We start from the raw sequence: 20,406 nt of genomic DNA, 5'->3' as shown, positions 1-20,406 counted from the left end.
ACCCAAAGTTAGTAGAAGGAAGCAAATGAAGAACAGAACGGAAATAAACAAAAGACACTGAAAAAACAATAGAAAAGATCAATGAAACTAAGAGCTGGTTCTTTGAAAATATAAACAAAATTGACAAACATTTAGCTGGATTCACATATATATGTGTGTGTATCTATCCATCTATATTTAAAACAGCATATTATTCAGCCATAAAAAAGAAGCAAATCCTGCCATTTGCAACAACATGGGTGGACCTTGGGGGCATTATGAAAAGTGAAATAAGTCAGACAGAGACAGACAAATACCGTATGATCTCACTTGTATGTGGAATCTCAAAACCAACAACAAAAACAAGCTCATAGATACAGAGAGCAGATTGGTGGTTCCAGAGGAAGGGGTTGAGGGTAGGCGAAATGGGTGAAGGGGGTCAAAAGGTACAAACTTCCTGTTATAAAATGAATATGTCACGGGGATGTAAGTTACAACATGGTGACTATAGTTAATACTATATTGCATTTTTGAAAGTTGCTCAGAGACTAAATTCTCTAAATTTTTTTGGTTCAAAAAAAGACTTCTAACAATGGTGATAGTTGTCAACTAGTCTCATTGTGGCGATTTTTTCACAATATATACAAAAATGGAATCATCATGATTTACACCTGAAACTAATATGTTTTAGGTCAATTATATCTCAATTTTTAAAACCCCAACATGGAAATGTAAGAGACAGGAAATCATACTAAAACATATTTACTGATAAATAATTAAGAAGAATTAAACATGCCACCTGTTTGTCATCTCCTAAAGCTTTAATGGAAGCTTGTGCTATGTTGAATTGCAATTCAAAATGAATTTCTATTTTCATCACTTCTTTGTTTCTGATATTAATAGGCTTCTTCAGGTAAATTTTGAGCATCTTCATCTCAGTTTCTAGCAAAAATAAAGTATACCAATGTAGATCAACATACTGAAAGGTTAATATTTTTAAATTTTATAATTTTAAATAACTGCACTGGGATATTTGTTCACTGTCCAGATTCTTCCACAATGAGAAGTTGAAAAGAAATTATTTGAATAAAGTTACTCTGAAATTATTTTTATTAGATGCACATGTGTGTTTTTACACACACACACACACACACACAAAAATATGTTTAAGCAGTTAATCTAGCAGAGATAGAAGTAACTTAGTAGCATAGCAAATGAGATATTTTGTCTTCTAAAATTCAATCCATTTTTTAAAGAACATTTGTGAATACAAAGCTATCATCTGTAACAGGTATTTTACTTCTCAATATATTAAGCACAACACTCATTCTCATTCTATCTGTCTCTCTCAGATCCCACTCCTTTCTAAAATTCAAAATAAAATCCACTGTTCTCAATATACAAACTGGAATAATCCACACTCATCTCAACAGATTCCACTTAAAGAAGAGAAATGGAAACATTCTCCAGAGAGGCCTAATTCTCAGACAACAGTCTCCTTGAGGGCCTCCTACCAGGACATCAGCCCTTTACTGACAAATAGTAATTGGTTTTAGAAGAGAAAATAGTTTAGACCACAGTTCATAGCGAGCCCAAGAATAAGCCACAGGAAGTACAAGCTGTGTTGGAAGCAGCAGGGGTGAAAAGAGTAAAACCCATGAAAGAGCAGGCAAAGCTCAGGGTCCCAAACTGATGAGCATGAAAAGAGGAAAAAAGAGACACACCTGGGTCTAGATCTGTGGCCAGTGGTACTCGAAATGTGGCTAGTACCACATGAATTGCATTATAAGCATAAAATACACACTAGTTTGTGAAGACACAGTACCAAAACAGAGAAGGTAAAACATCTCATTAATTGTTCATATTGATTACATGTTAAACTGTTAATATTTTGGACATACTGAGTGAAATAAATATATATTATTAAAATTAGTCCACTTGAAAAAAACTTTTTAACGAGGCTACTAGAAATTTTTTTATATATGGTTCAGATCCTATTTCTATACAACAGTGCTGGCCTCTAGTAAAGTTCAACAATCCCCCAAATGCTGATCTTACTGGACGTTCAGTCACTGCAGAGAAAGTCTCTAAATCCCTGCAGCAAAAGTAATTCTAAACAAGGTCTGAAAATGTAAATAGCTAGTTGGGCTGTGGGGCCTGGTACAAGGGCAAGAAGAAATAGCCCGAGGGCTGCCCTCAACAGGCTCCTAAAACACTGTCAACCCCTTAGCAGGAAGGGCTCGGCACACAAAAGGCAAGTCTTGCTTGTAGTGTTTGCTACACAAGCTTCAGTTGCCTCGGCTATAAAACTAAAACATCGCACCTACTTCCTCCTGCTACTGTGAGGCACTTTATGAATTTTAAAGTCTCCCCAAAATGTGATATATTTATGAAGTGTAGAATATTAAGTTTGGCAAGTTGGTTGCTGAAAATCACCTCAACAGCAAAGTTCAGGTTCAGAAACTTAAAATATGTAATGTTAGGGGTACCACAGTCAGAAAATCCATGGAAGTCTATAAAAATATTAACTTCAGAATAAACACCAATGATATTTTGCATACCTTAAGTGAACAGTAACAGGTAATGACTATATAAACCAAGTTACTCTTAACTTATGATTATATTGAATTTACATTTCTAGTAAGATGTTTATAAATCCCTTTCCTTTACTACAGATAGGAGACACCTCCAACTCAACGTATACTATCTTTCCAATGTTGTGACTGTGAAACTGCTCGTTTGTGCTTCTTCCCATCTGTGACACCATAAGAAATATATATTTGATCTTGGCCTTTGTTCCTGACACAGAGCTTCTGAAACTCATTTTAAGTGATGGGGTGCTGGGAGCATCTTTTGTTCTAATATTTGGTCTTTGACCCTGGTTCCTGACACCAGAGCTTCTAAGACCCTTGGAATGCCCGGGGTGATGAGTATTTTATAAGTTAATGAGGTGACTGGGGGTTAGAGGACTGGGGGTTGGAGGACTTAAGGATGGGGACTGGTCAAAAACTTGCACAAGCCTCTTAGATAGCCTCATCCACCAGAGGGCAGACAGCAGAAGCAAGGAGAACTACAATCCTGTACCCTGTGGAACAATAACCACATTCACAGAAAGACAGACAAGATGAAAAGGCAGAGGGCTATGTACCAGATGAAGGAACGAGCTAAAACAGAAAAACAACTAAATGAAGTGGAGAAGGGCAACCTTCCAGAAAAAGAATTCAGAATAATGATAGTGAAGATGATCCAGGACCTCAGAAAAAGAATGGAGGCAAAGATCGAGAAGATGCAAGAAATGTTTAACAAAGACCTAGAAGAATTAAAGAACAAACAGAGATGAACAATACAATAAATGAAATGAAAAATATACTAGAAGGAATCAATAGCAGAATAACTGAGGCAGAAGAACGGATAAGTGACCTTGAAGACAGAATGGTGGAATTCACTGCTGCGGAACAGAATAAAGAAAAAGAATGAAATGAAGTCAGCCTAAGAGACCTCTGGGACAACATTAAATGCAACAATATTCGCATTATAGGGGTCCTAGAAGGAGACGAGAGAGAAAGGACCCGAGAAAATATTTGAAGAGATTATAGTCAAAAACTTCCCTAACATGGGAAAGGAAATAGCCACCCAAGTCCAGCAAGCGCAGCAAGTCCCATACAGGATAAACCTAAGGAGAAACACTCCGAGACACATAGTAATCAAATTGGCAAAAATTAAAGACAAAGAAAAATTATTGAAAGCAGCAAGGGAAAAATGAAAAATAACATACAAGGGAACTCCCATAAGGTTAACAGCTGATTTCTCAGCAGAAACTCTACAAGCCAGAAGGGAGTGACATGATATACTTAAATTGCTGAAAGGGAAGAACCTACAACCAAGATTACTCTACCCAGCAAGGATCTCATTCATATTCGATGGAGAAATCAAAAGCTTTACAGACAAGCAAAAGCTAAGAGAATTCAGCACCACCAAACCAGCTCTAAAACAAATGCTAAAGGAACTTCTCTAAGTGGGAAACACAAGAGAAGAAAAGGATGTACAAAAACAAACCCAAAACAATTAAGAAAATGGTAATAGGAACATACATATCGATAATTACTTAAACATGAATGGATTAAATGCTCCTACCAAAAGACACAGGCTTGCTGAATGGATACAAAAACAAGACTCATATATATGCTGTCTACAAGAGACCCACTTCAGACCTAGGGACACTTACAGACTGAAAGTGAGGGGATGGAAAAAGATATTCCATGCAAATGGAAATTAAAAGAAAGCTGGAGTAGCAGTACTCATATCAGATAAAATAGACTTTAAAATAAAGAATGTTACATGAGGAAGGACACTACAAAATGATCAAGGGATCAACCCAAGAAGAAGATATAACAATTATAAATATATATGCACCCAACAAAGGAGCACCTCAATGCATAAGGCAACTGCTAAGAGCTATAAAAGAGGAAATCGACAGTAACACAATAACACTGGGGGACTTTAACACCTCACACCAATGGACAGATCATCCAAACAGAAAATTAATAAGGAAACACAAGCTTTAAATGGACAGCTACATGTAAAAAATGAAATTAGAACATTCCCTAACACCATACACAAAAATAAACTCAAAATGGATAAGAGACCTAAATGTAAGACTGGATACTATAAAACTCTTAGAGGAAAACATAAGAACACTCATTGACATAAATCACAGCAAGATCTTTCTTGATCCACATCCTAGAGTAATGGAAATAAAAACAAATATAAACAAATGGGACCTAAACAAACTTAAAAGCTTTTGCATAGCAAAGGAAACCATGAACAAGACGAAAAGACAACCCTCAAAATGGGAGAAAATATTTGCAAACGAATCAACGGACAAAGGATTAATCTCTAAAATATATAAATAGCTCATGCAACTCAATATTAAAAAAATAAACAACCCAATCCAAAAAATGGGCAGAAGACCTAAATATTTCTCCAAAGAAAATATACAGATTGCCAACAAACACATGAAAGAATGCTCTATATCACTAATCATTACAGAAATGCAAATCAAAACTACAATGAGGTATCACCTCACACCAGTTAGAATGGGCATCATCAGAAAATCTACAAACAACAAATGCTGGCGAGGGTGTGGAGAAAAGGGAACCCTCTTACACTGTTGGTGGGAATGTAAATTGATACAGCCACTATGGAAAACAGTATGGAAGTTCCTTAAAAAAGTAAAAATAGAATTACCATATGACCCAGCAATGCCACTACTGGGAATATACACAGAGAAAACCAGAATTCAAAAAGACACATGCACCCCAGTGTTCACTGCAGCACTATTTACAATAGCCAGTTCATGGAAGCAACCTGAATGCCCATCAACAGACTAATGGATAAAGAAGATGTGGTACATATATACAAGGGAATAATACTCAGCCATAAAAAAGAATGAAATTGGGTCATCTGTAGAGTTGTGGATGGATCTAGAGACTGTCATACAGAGTGAAGTTAAGTCAGAAAAAGAAAAACAAATATCGTATATTAACGCATATATGTGGAACCTAGAAAAGTGGTACAGATGAACCGGTTTGTAGGGCAGAAATCAAGACACAGATGTAGAGAACAAACACATGGACACCAAGGGGGGAAAGCGGCGGGGGGGTGGGATGAATTGGGTGATTGGGATTGACATGTACACACTGATGTGCATAAAACTGATTACTGATAAGAACCTACTGTATAAAAAATAAATTAAATTAAATTTAAAAAAAAGGTTTTGCTTACATATCAATGATATTTCTTGAAAAGAAAAAAAAGGATGGGGACTGGTCGCCAGAAAGACCAAGGTATGGTTAGAGGGTTGGAACTTCCAGCTCCCCAACCTTCAGGGAGGGCAGAAGGGCCAGCGATTGAGTTAATATTCCATAATGCCTACATGATAAAGCTTCCGTAAAAACCCCCAAGCTACGGGGTTCAGAGAGCTTCTGGGTTGGTGAACACAAACGTTCCAGGAGGGTGATGCACCCCAACTCCTCAGAAACAAAAGCCCTTGCACTTGGGATCCTTCTGGATCTTGCCCTGGGTATTCTCTTCATCTAGCTGTTCATCTGTATCCTTTATTATATCCTTTATAATAAAATGGTAAATGTAAATGCATGCTTCCCAGAGTTCTGTGAACCATTATAGCAAGTTTCAAACCCGAGAAGGAGCTTGTAAAACCTCTGATTGGTAGCCAGTTGGTCAGAAGTACAGGGGTCAACCTGAGACTTGCAATTAGCATCTGAAGCGTGGGCAGTCTTCACTGTCCCTTCATTCTCCCAGTTTCACGGTGAAAGGCTCTCCTCCTCTTCTGCCACTTCCTTTACTGCCTAATCTAGCCCAAACTTCCCTTTCTCTAGTATGTAACAGGGGAAATTAAAAATAATAACGCAAGTGATTCTTGTTCATATAAATTCAAATTAATTGTGTCTGCGAAATGCAACAGTCTAGTCGTACATCTGTTTGTAAATTAATTTCAGCATTGCTTGTATCTGTGATTCTTTGGATTCTCCTGGTTATTACATCTTATTAATTTGCTCACTAATTAATGAAATCTTTTACCCACATTTATTTTATATTTGTAGGCGGGTCATGATTTTACCTTTTCAAAAATTACCCTTTAACAAAACACCAAAGTTAACTTATGTACACAGGAAATTCCAGCAAGGAACGCTCAGGGCTGAGGAAGGATTACCTTATCCTAAGTAGTCCCATGGGAGAACCTTCAAGTTAAGAGTTCAAGGCCAGGAAGGATGGATTTGTTCTTTCCAGGACTTGTATGATGAGAATCATGTTATCCATTATACTTTTCACCCTGGCCTTCAGGAAGCTAAGCACCAAATTTGTTTTGTTTTTAATTGTACAACTTTATTTTATTTAAATTTATTTATTTTCTTCTTGGCTGCATGCGCCTTCATTGCTACACACGGGCTTTCTCTAGTTGCGGAGAGGGGAGCTACTCTTCGTTGCAGTGGGTGGGCTTCTCACTGTGGAGCACAGGCTCTAGGTGTGTGGGCTTCAGTAGTTGTGGCAGGTGGGCTCAGCAGTTTTGGCTCGCGGGCTCCAGAGTGCAGGCTCAGTAGTTGTGGCACACGGGCTTAGTTGCTCTGTGGCATGTGGGATCTTCCCGGACCAGGGCACAAACCCATGTCCCCTGCACTGGCAGGCGGATTCTTAACCACTGAGCCACCAGGGAAGCGCTAAGCACCAAATTTGAATCTCCATGGTGGCCAGATCAACCTTCTTGACAGACATTTTTATTCTTGTTTGTGGTTCCAATTTTCTATTTCTATTATTTTGTTACAAATACGCAAGCTGCCCTAAATCCTTTGTGAAAAGAACTATAAAATCCACATAATTGCATAGTATTTAGTTTTAACTCTTTAGTAAAGCAAATTACTTAAAAAATGATTACGTGTATTGAGTTACTTTCAAAACATCCATTTTTTAAGAGACCCAATTCAGGAATCCTGGTCAAGTGTGACTATATCTGAAATACTGAACTGGACCAATACCTTTCTTCTACCCACCCAGAAAAAGATCACTCCTGACTCCATGCCCCTCAATTCTACCTACCAAGAGAAGAAAGGTGACAGAGATTTAAGAAGGGGGAGTCAGGGTTTCCCTGGTGGTGCAGTGGTTAAGAATCCGCCTGCCAATGCAGGCGACACAGATTCGATCCCTTGTCCGGGAAGATCCCACATGCCGCGGAGCAACTAAGCCCATGCACCAAAACTACTGAGCCTGTGCTCTAGAGCCCACGAGCCACAATTACTGAAGCCAGTGAGCCACAACTACTGAAGTCCGCGTGCCTAGAGCCCATGCTCTGCAACGAGAAACCACCATGAGAAGCCTGCGTGCAGCAATGAAGACCCAATACAGCCAAAAATAAAAATTAATTAATTTTTAAAAAAAGAAGGGGGAGTCAGGGCTGATATTTAAATAGTTTGTACATACCCAATTATTAGTATAAATATGTGGGAAAGGGAGGGCAGGTACTATAACCATTTTTAAAAATGGTGGTACAGGACTTCCCTGGTGGCACAGTGGTTGAGAGTCCGCCTGCCGATGCAGAGGACAAGGGTTCGTGCCCCGGTCCGGGAAGATCCCACATGCCGCGGAGCGGCTGGCCCGTGAGCCGTGGCCGCCGAGCCTGCGCATCCGGAGTCTGTGCTCCGCAACGGGAGAGGCCACAACAGTGAGAGGCCCGTGTACGGCAAAAAAAAAAAAAAAAAAAAGAATACTCCTGCCAATGCAGGGGACACGGGTATGAGCCCTGGTCCAGGCCACAACTACTGAAGCCCTCGTGCCTAGAGCCCGTGCTCCGCAACAAGAGAAGCTACCACAATGAGAAGCCCACTCACCGCAACGAAGAGCAGCCCCTGCTTGCCAAAACTAGAGAAAGCCGGCACACAGCAACAAAGACCCAATGCAGCCAAAAATAAATAAATTAATAATTTTAAATAAAATAAAAAAATAAAATTACAAAAAATAAAAAATTGTGGTACAAAACATAAAAATGGTTGACAAGGTAAATGTTAAGTGTGCGGTTCAGTAGTGCTAAGTATATTCACATTGCTGTAGAAGAGATCTCCAGAACCTTTTCATCTTGCAAATCTGAAACTCTGTACCCATTAAACAACTCCCCATTCCCCCTTCCCTGCAGCTCCTGGTAACTAACCACCATTCTACTTTCTGTCTCTATCAATTTGACTACTTTAGATACCTCATGTAAGTGGAATCATACAGTATTTGTCTTTTTGTGATTAGCTTTTTCCACTTAGCGTGATGTCCTCAAAGTTCATCTATGTTGTAGCAAGTGTCAGAATGCCCTTCCTTTTTAAAGCTAAATAATAGTCCATTGTAGGTACAGATCACATTTGCTTTATCCATTCAACCGCCGATGGACACTTGGGGTGCTTCTACCCTTTTTTTTTTTTGGTTGCACCGGGTCTTAGTTGCAGCAGGCAGGCTCCTTAGTTGCGGCATGCGAACTCTTAGTTGCGGCATGCATGTGGGATCTAGTTCCCTGACCAGAGATGGAACCCAGGCCCCCTCCACTGGGAGTGCGGAGTCTTAACCACTGTGCCACCAGGCAAGTCCCTGCTTCTACCTCTTGACTCTTGTGAATAGGCTGCAATGAACGTTCATATGCAAATCTCTTCGAGTCCTGCTTTCGATTCTTCTGGATATATATCCAGAAGTGAAACTGCTGGATCACATGGTGATGCTATTTTCAGTTTGTTGAGGAACCATAATCATTTTTACAAGGAGAAAACCAGGCAAGTCATGGAACCTCAAAGTTACAGAGTGGAGGACTCACTAATCTTTTGCCCTGAGCACAGCCTTCTGTCCACAGCACTCACCACCTCCCCTCCACGTCAAGTGCAAGCAAAGTCTGCTCAGGAATTAACTAAACATACACTGCAAGTGTAAACAGAAACAATACTCAGGACTAAATGCGGGGTAGTTTAGAATTAACATCTTACCTATTATGCTGAAATTAATCGCTGCTTCCTTCAAAAGTCTTACTGAGTCCCATAAAGCGCTCTTGGGAAAAATAAGTGAAATTCATGAGCACATAACACATACTTGGATACGAACACTCTCTACGCACTTAGGTCTAAACCGGAATCAAACATGATTACCTCAGGATTGTTTATATAAAAAGTTACACTCTGAGTTCCTAGGTTGAAATCAATCCAAAATTTCTCTAATTTTTCATCTGCAGGTTTTCTCATCTGTAAGATATAATTTCAGTATTAATATCATAGGAAAGGGTCAAGTGAAAATTACTCCATTAAAAACAGAACTGCTTTTCTGAGAACAGCCCTACTTTAAGATTATAGGGTCACCGTTTATTGCCTTACTCATTTCTGCAAAATAGGAGGAAGGTTTCAATTTTATATAACCAATCTATTTCTGGAAAAACCCTACTATACTTAGCAATTTAATAGATGTTTAAATGTGTCAGATAACTCTAACCACACAAACTTTTTTTTCTGGTGCCAATCACAGAGAAAACTCTTCTATGTTAAAGCAGTAACAATCCACACTGCCTATGGATAGAAACTTCTAGCAAAGGAGGTACTGTGATCAAACATAAATGGTGACTTGCCATCTAACTTACCACGTGTTAGAATAAGGCTAAGACCTGAAGATTTCAAATTATCTTTATTTTAATTGATTAGTCAGCCCTCTGTATCCACGGGTTCCAAATCCAAAGATTCAACCAAATGTGGATTGAAAATATTTAGGAAAAAGAATTCCAGAAAGTTCTAAAAAGCAAACCTTGATTTTGCCATGTACTGACAACTATTTGCACAGCATTTACACTGTGTTAGGTATCAGATGTAACCTAGAGACGATTTAAAGTACACGGGAGGATGTGTGTACATGATATGCAAATACTAAGCCGTTTTATATATGGGACTTGAATATACACAGATTTTGGTATCCACGAGGGGTCCTGGAACCAGTCCCCCATGGGTACCAAGAAATGACTGCATTATAAAATAAACATATTCTCTTAAAGAAAGAAAGAAGGAAAGAAAGAAAGACGGAAAGAAAAAAAGGAAAGACAGATTCAAACAATATGATGCTAATAGAATAAATATCTCCTCCTCTGTCCCTCAAATTCCCATAGGTACCTTTCCATGGGAACCATTAACAATGCCTTTGCTTCCTCCCAGATATGTTCTAGACATACTCAGGAAGTATATACCAAGTTTTTATTCCTCAACAATGGAACAAACACTAGACTTAACTATTCTTCCACTTGTTTTCCAGTAAATAGCATTTCTTGGCCATTGTTCCAGCATACGTGTCTACTCTTTAACAGCTATAGAGTTGAACAAAGGTTTTTTTAATTTTATTATATTTTTTATACAGCAGGTTCTTATCAGTTATCTGTTTTATCCATATTAGTGTATACATGGCAATCCCAATCACCCTATTCATCACACCACCACCCCCCACCCCCTTCTCCCCTTGGCGTCTATAGGAACAAAGGTTTTAACACAAGTCTATATCACGGGAAGCCAGTGTAAGGACCCCTACTGAAGCTGATGGAAATTTAAATTCCAAGCAGAGATTGGAATCCTCAGACAACCAGAAAGAAAAACAGACTCGAAATATAGGCATCAGGCTTCCAAAATTAGTTCTAGAGAGAAAGAATGTACAATGTAGTCGTGAGCTAACGGCTCAGCTCACAGAGGCCAAGAAGGGGGCCCTCAACCCAAAACAATGAAATGGTTAACTAGAACATTCTAGAGACATGATCCAGGAAACGTCAGCACAGTCCAGGTTCAGAGACCTATGAAAAGTTTACCCGGAAACCGAGATGCTGCACGTTGGGGCACTTTTACAGGAAGGACCTTGTGCCTCTAGAAACCAAAGAAGGGGGTGAAAAGAGACTGTTCCATTTTGGACTATAAAGTACAAGGCAGAATGATCTAGAGAAAGGAGAGTGACCCTAATTGCTGGGGATAGAGTGGGAAGCGTCTACCGGGTGGAAAGAAGCAATGGACTTGCCCTATTCCCTCCAATCCAGGCATGAATAATGCTGCTCAAGAGGATAGAATAAGGCAAGGTTCCTGTAACTGACCTCATGAATGCAGTATAAACCTAAAATTCCTTTACGTAGGAGTAACACTAGGGCTCTTCAATATAAGCTTCAGAGTTGAGGCCTAAGAGGAGAAGCAAGTTTCCTTTTTTAAAAAAGCCCTTCTGTGTAGCAAGAGCCGTTTGGCCTGATGTAAACCTACCTATGGGTTTCACTATACACCCCCCACCCTCACAGCCCCTGAAAGAGAGACACACATACCTCAAAGTCATCAGCAAAAGCAGCAATGCATGGAAATGAATAGACCCTGCAAAACACCTCACAATTAAAAAGTAAAATAAAATATGGACCGCACACACGACCTACGGATGTTCTATAAACAAGCATGTATAACTAGGTACGCCATTATGTCCCTTGGTACAAAGTATGAAAGGGGCTCTCAAACCTACAAATGGAGATCTACCATGGGCAGAATTCAAATCTCCGTCTGGCAGTCCACAAGCCAGGTTTTCCGGTACCATATATACCTCAGCCCAGCTGCTTGGCAAGAGTCCTAATGAAAGGAGTGAATTCAGCCAATATTTTCTCATCAAGGACTTAACTGTCCATAATACGGCTTTCCCTAGTAACCTCAGATCTATAGGAAATCATTCTTCATAAAATCTCCCTGGAGGATATAAAGTTACAACTGTTCCAAATCACAAATAAATATGTTAAAGACTGATAGAAATCATTTTTAAACACACACGAATGAATCACTAGGCAGAATGTGTCTAATCTTCTGAGGTTTCTACTCAATGGATAACTTAGTAATGCTCAGTAAATTCTGTATCCTACATTCTCTCCTAAAACAGATCCTAGATTTCTTTTTTTTTTTTTTTTTTTTTTTTTTTGCAGTATGCTGGCCTCTCACCGCTGTGGCCCCTCCCGCTGCGGAGCACAGGCTCAGGACGCGCAGGCTCAGCGGCCATGGCTCACGGGCCCAGCCGCTCCGCTGCATGTGGAATCTTCCTGGACCGGGGCACAAACCCATGTCCCCTGCATCGGCAGGCAGACTCCCAACCACTGCGCCACCAGGGAAGCCGCCTAGATTTTTTTTTTTTTTAATATTAGACATTTTCAGAATAGAATTAGTCAATAAAGTAAAGCTCAGAGAAACGTCTTACCTTCTTTGGTCACCAAGTCTGTCATTTAGGTGATTGAGAAACCGTCTACAATCCTTCAAAGTAAATAATGCAAACTTTTTTGTTAAAAAAAAAAAAAATCAAGATATTTAATTTAAATACTACCCTTTGCAGCATGTAGAGGCCAGTGTTTGCTACTACATTTCCAGGATCCAGTGACATCACAAGGCTTCACAAGGATTCATTATTAATCACGATAACTAAAATAATACTTTGTGTCACAAAGGGGAGGTTCCAGACTCATGTTCTGAACCCCCAGCCATGAGACTTGCAGCTGAGGAATGCTTAGGTCTCCAACAGTTTTTTTTTTGTTTTTTTTTTTTGCGGTACACGGGCCTCTCACTGTTGTGGCCTCTCCCGTTGCGGAGCACAGGCTCTGGACGCACAGGCTCAACGGCCATGGCTCATGGGCTCTCCAACAGTTTTATGTACAGGAACAAGCAAGAGAAATACCTCTTACTGATGACCTGGATTGTAATATTCGACTAACCCACAGGGCATCCATCTCCCTACCATCTCCCCAGCACAAGCCAACCATAAACCCATGAAACTTATCAATTTGGGGTTTATCCTGGTGTACTTAACCACTGTAGGTTTTCCTTATCAGGAGTTCTCTAACCTGCTCCTTCCTGGAATCTCTCTCCCGCTAAAGGTTCTAAGAATAAAGAATACATTTATAGTTCTCCCAACCAACAGAGACCAGGGAGGCAGACTGTTACCCCCAAATTTCTAAAACCAAAGAGATACCGATCCAGACTTTTATCCCTTTTGTTAGCAAGGACTGTCTGTTGTAGTCAAACAGTCCTCACACTCCGTGTCTAGATTCAGCACTAAATGGACATTAATGTGAACTTTCATCTAAAAGCAGTCCCACTAAGAAGCTGATGGCTCTAGGGGGAAAGTGATTTGAGAAAGGGGATAATTACTTTTGTCTTATGTTCCCCTAATTTCCCTGCAGATGAGAGAATCACACAGAGGGGAAAGGAAACTAATACTGGAGTGTCTACAACATCTCAGGCACTTTTAGTTTCTCTCATTTAATTCCCACAATTCTGAAGTTGGTCTTATTCCCATTTTACAGATAAAAACACTCAGGCTTCATGAGTCAACTATCAGCTCCAAGGACATATTGCACAACACAGGGAATATATAACCAGTATTTTATAATAACTATAAATGGAACTGTAACCTCTAAAAATTGTGAATCACTATACTGTACACCTGTAACATATAACATATAACATTGTACATGAACTCTCTGCAAGGCCCAAATGCACATTCTTTTCTTCTCCAACTCTCCCTACCCTTCAAGGTTTGTTGAAAACCACTTCCCGCTCCATGACCACTGTCTCTGACTGGATCCATCAAACTCACACAGCTCTGGCTCCAGGCTAAGTTTCCTGTAAAGATGTCCTAATTGTATGCTGGTATCTGGTCCACAAATATTCTGTTTCTATTACCCTCAAGTTATTTCACATAAGTGGGAAACAGGAAGTTTAAGAATGGCGACCTAATCACATTTAAGAAAAAAATCCTCCCCTGAGCCCAACGTACAGGAAGGCGCTGAAAGGATGCTTCATAAATATTGATTAAATGGAATTTTCACGACCAAGAATCTCACCGTCTCAAATTCTCGATCTTTAATTTCTTTGAAAGCCTCAGCAATGATATCATCTTCAAACCACTGATGGACAAAGTCTTCCCTTGATTTTTTCATGGTCAGTCTACACAATGCTTCACAAAGAGCCACCTGCTGGTCATAATCTAGAGATTAAACATACGGCAGACATGGATAATTCTGGGCACAGAGCAAAAGAAAAACTGAGTTCCACAGGTCAGCATTTGCTCTAAGAAGGTCCATCTTAGAAGACTAGATTGTGTCTTATAGTTATAAGCAGAAAGACATATCCTGGAGCAATTACAATCATTTAAATTCATCTGTAAGAAATAGTAGGGGGAAATCCAAATGATAGGTCAGTATACAACAAATTTTTAAAAAATGATATTTCTGCAATTTATATTTTAGATATATTAAAACATTCATCAAAAGCAACTTTGTCCAAGACTCACAGATAGAACAAACTAGTGGTTACCCCTAGGGGGGAGGGGCAAGATAGAAGTGGGGGAGTAAGAGGCACAAAGTATTAGGCATAAAATAAGCTACAAGGATATATTGTACAACATGGGGAATACAGCAAACATTTTATAATAACTGTAAATTGAGTATAACCTTTAAAAATTGTGAATCACTATATTGTACACCTGTAACTTATATAATAGTATACATCAACTATACCTCAATTGTTTAAAAAGCAGCTTTATCCAGCCTTAAATACATCTATAAAAATAAAATCCTAAGAAACCGTAGTATTTCACAGCAGATAAACAAAACTACACGTATCGACATGTTTAGATTTCAAACAATTTTAAAGGTAAAAAGCAGGTTGCAGCTGGATACACAAACTTAAATTTGCAAAAACAATAACGTATGTTGCTTGTGAATACATAGCATAAAAGTACAAAAATATTCTTGGAAATGAAAAACAAATCCAAGTCAAAGGATCACCTCTACGAATGGCGAGGGGAATTGGATGGGGATCTGGACACAGGGGCTTTACCTGTAACTCTGATTTATTTAAAAAAGGATTTGAAGCAAATGTGGAAAAAGGATCAAATTTGACTACGCTCATTGGTGAGTAAAGGAATATTCATTAATAATTCTTTATGGATTTAGCATGCTTAACTCTTTCATCATAAATTAAATATAAAAATCCTAACTTCTCTTTTTAATTTGACCGTAACTTATTCCCCATAGTTCCAAGATGCCCATAAAACCCCCAATGTCCAATAGTTAACATTCTAACATTTAAAATTCTTAATACTTCTTACCACCCACAGTCAAGATTGTCCTTGCAAGGTCTTTCCTGAAACATTTAGATAAATTTCATTTTACTGAGATGAACATAAGTAAAACTCTACTATACTGGCATTAAAATTTTAATCCAAGATGTACATTTTTGAAAGTATTTCAAATTCATTGTCAAAATTTCCTCAATGTCACAAATATATTTTTTGGAAAAATTGTCAAGTTTATATATTAATGACTTACATATACTTTTTACAAAGAAGCTAGAGCTACTACTGTACATTCTGAGGTTCTATTTCTCCCTCTGTAAAGTGAATTATAATTTGATGATCTCTGAGGCTTCATCAAATGCTAAGATCCTGGAATTTTACAGTCACCTCACCAGCCTGTGAGGATGCATGCCCTCTTTTTCTTTTTCTTTTTTTTTTATACATAGTTTGACACCTGGAAGAAATGATACAGTAGGTGCTGTAGGTCTTTCCTATAAGCTTTTGGAACTTACTTTAAAAACTGATAAATTTAAGTTAGAGATGTAATGGGATTAAGTTATCACATTATTGTAATTAACACAGACTCCCATATTGCATATTCACATAAGAATTTCAGTTAAGTGCTAACAAGTGTTGATGTTGATTTTTTAATATCTGAAATAACTCTCACGCTAAAGAATGGATTTAAGAAATCTTGTAGTAGTTCAGTTTCTCATAATGAATGGATTGATTTGTCACAATTAAATAGAAGCCTTAGAACAGCACCACTGAGAGTTCTGCTTACTTTTATGTTTGCAGAGTTCACATTTGACTTGAAGTGCGGAACACTCAGAACTAGACTAGAACACTCAAACAGTAAGGCAGGACCACTGCATTAGTTTGAAGACTTAGGAGCAAACATCAGGTCAGCTTCTCTCCAGATCTAAGTACACCACTAAGGGTAATGATTAACTAATCTATTCAATGAATATTTTGTAGGAAAAATTAAGAGAAAACACTGCGTCCTGCAAAGACAAATTAAATGGACAAACATGAGCTCCATGCTCACCAATCACGTCTTTCAGGTCTACACTATGATAAACTGGGTCACCCTGCCTCCTGCTAGTCATGGCTGCATGTCCCTCGAATGACGGTGTGCCACAGGGATGTCACCGACGCTGGTTGGTGGTCAGCACACAGTCACAGGTTTAGGTTCAGATTTCAAAACAGGGTGCTGGTGTTGTGCTTCCCATGGTCACACACTACAACCTTCTCTCCAAATTTCTATGTCCCAGGAACTACATAATTGTGAGTGGGTCACCAAAAACCCCCAAATCCACCCCTTGAAAAGCTATACATGCCCTATTGATATAGGTAAGAGCTGGTAACCTTTGAGCATTCGCTCTCTACCAGGTAATGTGCTAATGGCTTTCAATGGATTGCCTGATTCGACCTGTGCAATAACTATTGATCAGCGTTAACGTTGACTCCATTTTACAGATGAGTAGACTGAGGTGTAGTGAGCTAAGACTGTGCTCTAGAGGAGCGACCAGCATAAGTGGCCAAACTAGGATTTGAAGCCTGAGGTCTGGCACCACAGTCTGTACTCTTAACATTCTCCCATGAGTCACTAATCCGGTTCACATTCACAATGAAAAATAATCTATAGCCTGAGAAAGCATTTCACCGCACAAATTTGATGGGGGAAAAAAAAACAACCCAACAACCCCAAACACCCAAGGAGAACGAAGACTGAGGTGCCACAACCCAGAAAGATTTTGCCCTTACATCACCACCTAATCAGGCCAAGGTCACGTACATAAGACGACACGAGCCTTCCGACAAGACAAGTTGTTTTCTCTCCTCCCGAGGTACAGCTTGCAGAAGGAAGTTCAAGGTCCTCAGTGCCTGTTGGGAGTTGGGGAAGGTTTTCACAAGGAAGAAAGAAAACGGAGACCTGGGCACGAGCTTCTCCACGGGGTCCAGGGCAACTGCTAACAGCACTATTTGCAACTCACCTCCTGCTGGATCAAACGATTTATACTCTCTTCGGTCACCAGAAATCCTAAGGTAAATATGAAGGAACCCAACATCTGACTTTTCCCTGAAAGCAGAATTTTCAAAGAATCAAACTGATGCTAAAAAAGAATAAGGAAAGGACTCCTACATAGCAGGAAGAACAGCCACGGGCAGTAAACATTTCAGAAATGATGTAGTCTGAGCAAGGGACAAATCACAGCCTGCTTCAAGATCTACAGACCCCCCAGGCCACAGTCGATTTGCACGGCATAGACGCCCACTGAGGTAAACAGCAGCAGTGCGTGCAAAGTGTGACTGTCTGTGATCGCTGCATCTCAGGCAAAGCTACTTTTTTGTCCAGAATGAACGATGTGCAAGGGCAGCTCCTGCACACACATTCCCACTGTTTCTGTGCATTTCTTACATTTGTGTATTTTATAGAAAGAAAAATTTTATAATGGTCTTATGCTAACAGAAGCAAGAATTTTCAAGTAAAGCGTTGGTCTTTGTTAACTAGCTTAATCATAGAAACTTCAATGGCTACTTACGTCAGAACGTAGTAACAAAACAAGGTATGTGGTAATGCTTTATGCTTATTAAACAAAAAACCTTTATTATTTCATTTATGCATATTGTGTTTAGATATGACAGTGGTAGTGTACACTGCAAAAACTCATGGTAAAGTCCTAACATTACTTTGATAGGTTCAGAGGTGTAATTTGGATATGTGAATTTTTTTTCTTTTAACCACACACTGCATACTTTTTAATCCCCATAAAACTCATGAAATTGTGGGAATCCAAATCAGAGAGTAGAAATTTTAAAAATATCCCTCCTCAGTCCAAAAAAGCCACATTGATACTGCTGAATGATTTCTGGAAACAAGAAACACGGCCAGGGGCTGAGCCCAAAACTTGCCTGCCGGCTTAGAACTTGAGAGAGAGATTGTAACAGAGCCCAGGTGACCCAGGTGGACAGCAGGGGACCCTAGAGACATTTATGCACTCTGTTAACCAGCAAGTATCAGATGTCATTCGACCCTTTCACTTAAAGAGTAGTAAAGAGAAACTAACAAACATAGCCCTATGCAAAAGGAAGGAGCATAATAAGTTAAGAGGTAGCAAAAAAGTGACTTTGAAAAATGCTTACTTCAGGAAATAAAAGATGATAGAAAAGCTGGGAAGCATCTGGTTTATCATCTCAAAATTCAAAAGAATGTGAATTCTATGAAATAAAAAATTAGATTTGTAAGAGAAGGCAACAGTATAAGATGAACACAGAAGTGAGAAAGAAATAAGTAATAGGAAAATCTAAGCCATTCTAGATATTTCAGTCTGAGAGAATTTAATACAGGGAATTAGTTACAAAAACATAGGTAGCCACTACCACCCCCTATACATCCCTGGAAAGCCACGGGGAGGAAGTGGTATTACAAGACCCTGGGAATGACGGTCACCTAGCAAATGCTGTAGCCACAAATAAGCCAGAGTCCCAGGAACTATGCAGTCACTCCCAGAGATAGCACCTCAGCAGAAGGGAGCGGGAGAAATGGCCTTCCTACCTCCAATTTCCTGTCATTCGCTAAACCTGGCAGGCAACCAGTTGGTTAAAAAGCCTAGGAAACTGTTCTATGCAAAGTAGAGAGGAAGGCAGAGAGGAATGAATCTGAGAGCAGAGGTAGATCACCACCACCCACGGGTTTCAAGGAAGCAAAGATGTGAGAGCAGAACTGAAGTCCATAGTGGAAGCAACGAGAGCAGAATTAAAGCATCGGCTTCCAAGAAAAAAAGTAGCAATTGCTCTCAAAATACACAGGAAAAAAAGAGTGGGAAAAAGATGTGAAGACAAAAAAAAAAGATGCAATGGATGAATAATAGATAATCTTAGAAAGAGAAGAGAATAGAAAGAGTAACTGTCATCATCCTTTCCCACCTCCTCTCTGATGTAACAGTTATGCTCTTGGGTGGGACTAACTAGCTCCAGGGGTGGATCCTCATTGGCTTAAACGATGCAGGGGCATCCCATTCATCTTTTCACAGTGATCGGTTCATTAAGGGGGTGGAGGTGGGGGGACACAAGCAGAGCCAAGCTAGGGCTTTCTTCTGCCGCTTGAGGAAAGTGAACATTTCTCCCCCAGATGTGAACCAGGAAGCACGGCTCTGGTTGCTGGCCGCCATCTTGCAACCACCAAGGGAGACCAACTTGAGCTCAAAGACAAGACTCAGAGGAGGCAAAATAGAAAGAACTGCAGGAAACAGAGCCTCGCTACAGCCAAACTGCTCCTGAAACTTCCTGTCTCTGACTTTTTAGTTCCTTCAGCAAATTAAGTCATCTTTAGCACTTAAGACTGTTTGAACTAGATATCCTGTTACATACACTGAAAGCACTTTAACTCAGCAGTTTTCAACTAGAGGTGATTTTTGCTCCCCTATGGCATTCTTGCAATATTTGGAGATGTTGTCACAACTGGGGGAGTAGTAGGGACTGCTATTGACGTCTAGTGGGTAAAGGCCAGGGATGCTGCTAAACATTCTATAATGTACAGGACAGCCCCCCCAAAGAATCATCCAACCCGACCAAAATGCCAATATTGCCAAAGTTGAGAAGCCCTGCTCTAACTGATAAAATGATCAAAGAATAAAATTTCCCAAGCTAAAGTAAGATCTGATTTCAAAACAACTCATGAAGAACCACATAAAACAACACGTGTGCACATGTGCTCACAACACTCAATGTAAGACAGTGAAACAGTTTTGAGGGGAGACTCTGGACTCTGCAAAGCAAGAG

General features: G+C 39.5%; 1 protein-coding gene across 1 annotated transcript in view; it reads right to left on the bottom strand.

Moving 5' to 3' along the window:
• The window catches only part of SYCP2L (synaptonemal complex protein 2 like), an 80,589-nt gene that overhangs the window by 37,070 nt on the left and 23,113 nt on the right, over window positions 1-20,406 (bottom strand). The window contains exons 7-15 of the mRNA XM_060023646.1: window positions 17,619-17,704; window positions 17,420-17,508; window positions 15,655-15,689; window positions 14,387-14,529; window positions 12,748-12,800; window positions 11,843-11,888; window positions 9,666-9,758; window positions 9,507-9,567; window positions 779-921 (exon numbers count right to left, since the gene is read on the bottom strand). Of these exons, the coding sequence (XP_059879629.1) occupies window positions 779-921; window positions 9,507-9,567; window positions 9,666-9,758; window positions 11,843-11,888; window positions 12,748-12,800; window positions 14,387-14,529; window positions 15,655-15,689; window positions 17,420-17,508; window positions 17,619-17,704 (749 nt within the window). The remainder of the gene's footprint in view (window positions 1-778; window positions 922-9,506; window positions 9,568-9,665; window positions 9,759-11,842; window positions 11,889-12,747; window positions 12,801-14,386; window positions 14,530-15,654; window positions 15,690-17,419; window positions 17,509-17,618; window positions 17,705-20,406) is intronic.

Source organism: Delphinus delphis, chromosome 10 (genome assembly GCF_949987515.2).
Source record: "Delphinus delphis chromosome 10, mDelDel1.2, whole genome shotgun sequence".
NCBI classification, from domain to species: domain Eukaryota; kingdom Metazoa; phylum Chordata; class Mammalia; order Artiodactyla; family Delphinidae; genus Delphinus; species Delphinus delphis.
Note: the sequence above shows the minus strand (reverse complement) of the source record. Positions and strands in the feature narration are given on the sequence as shown.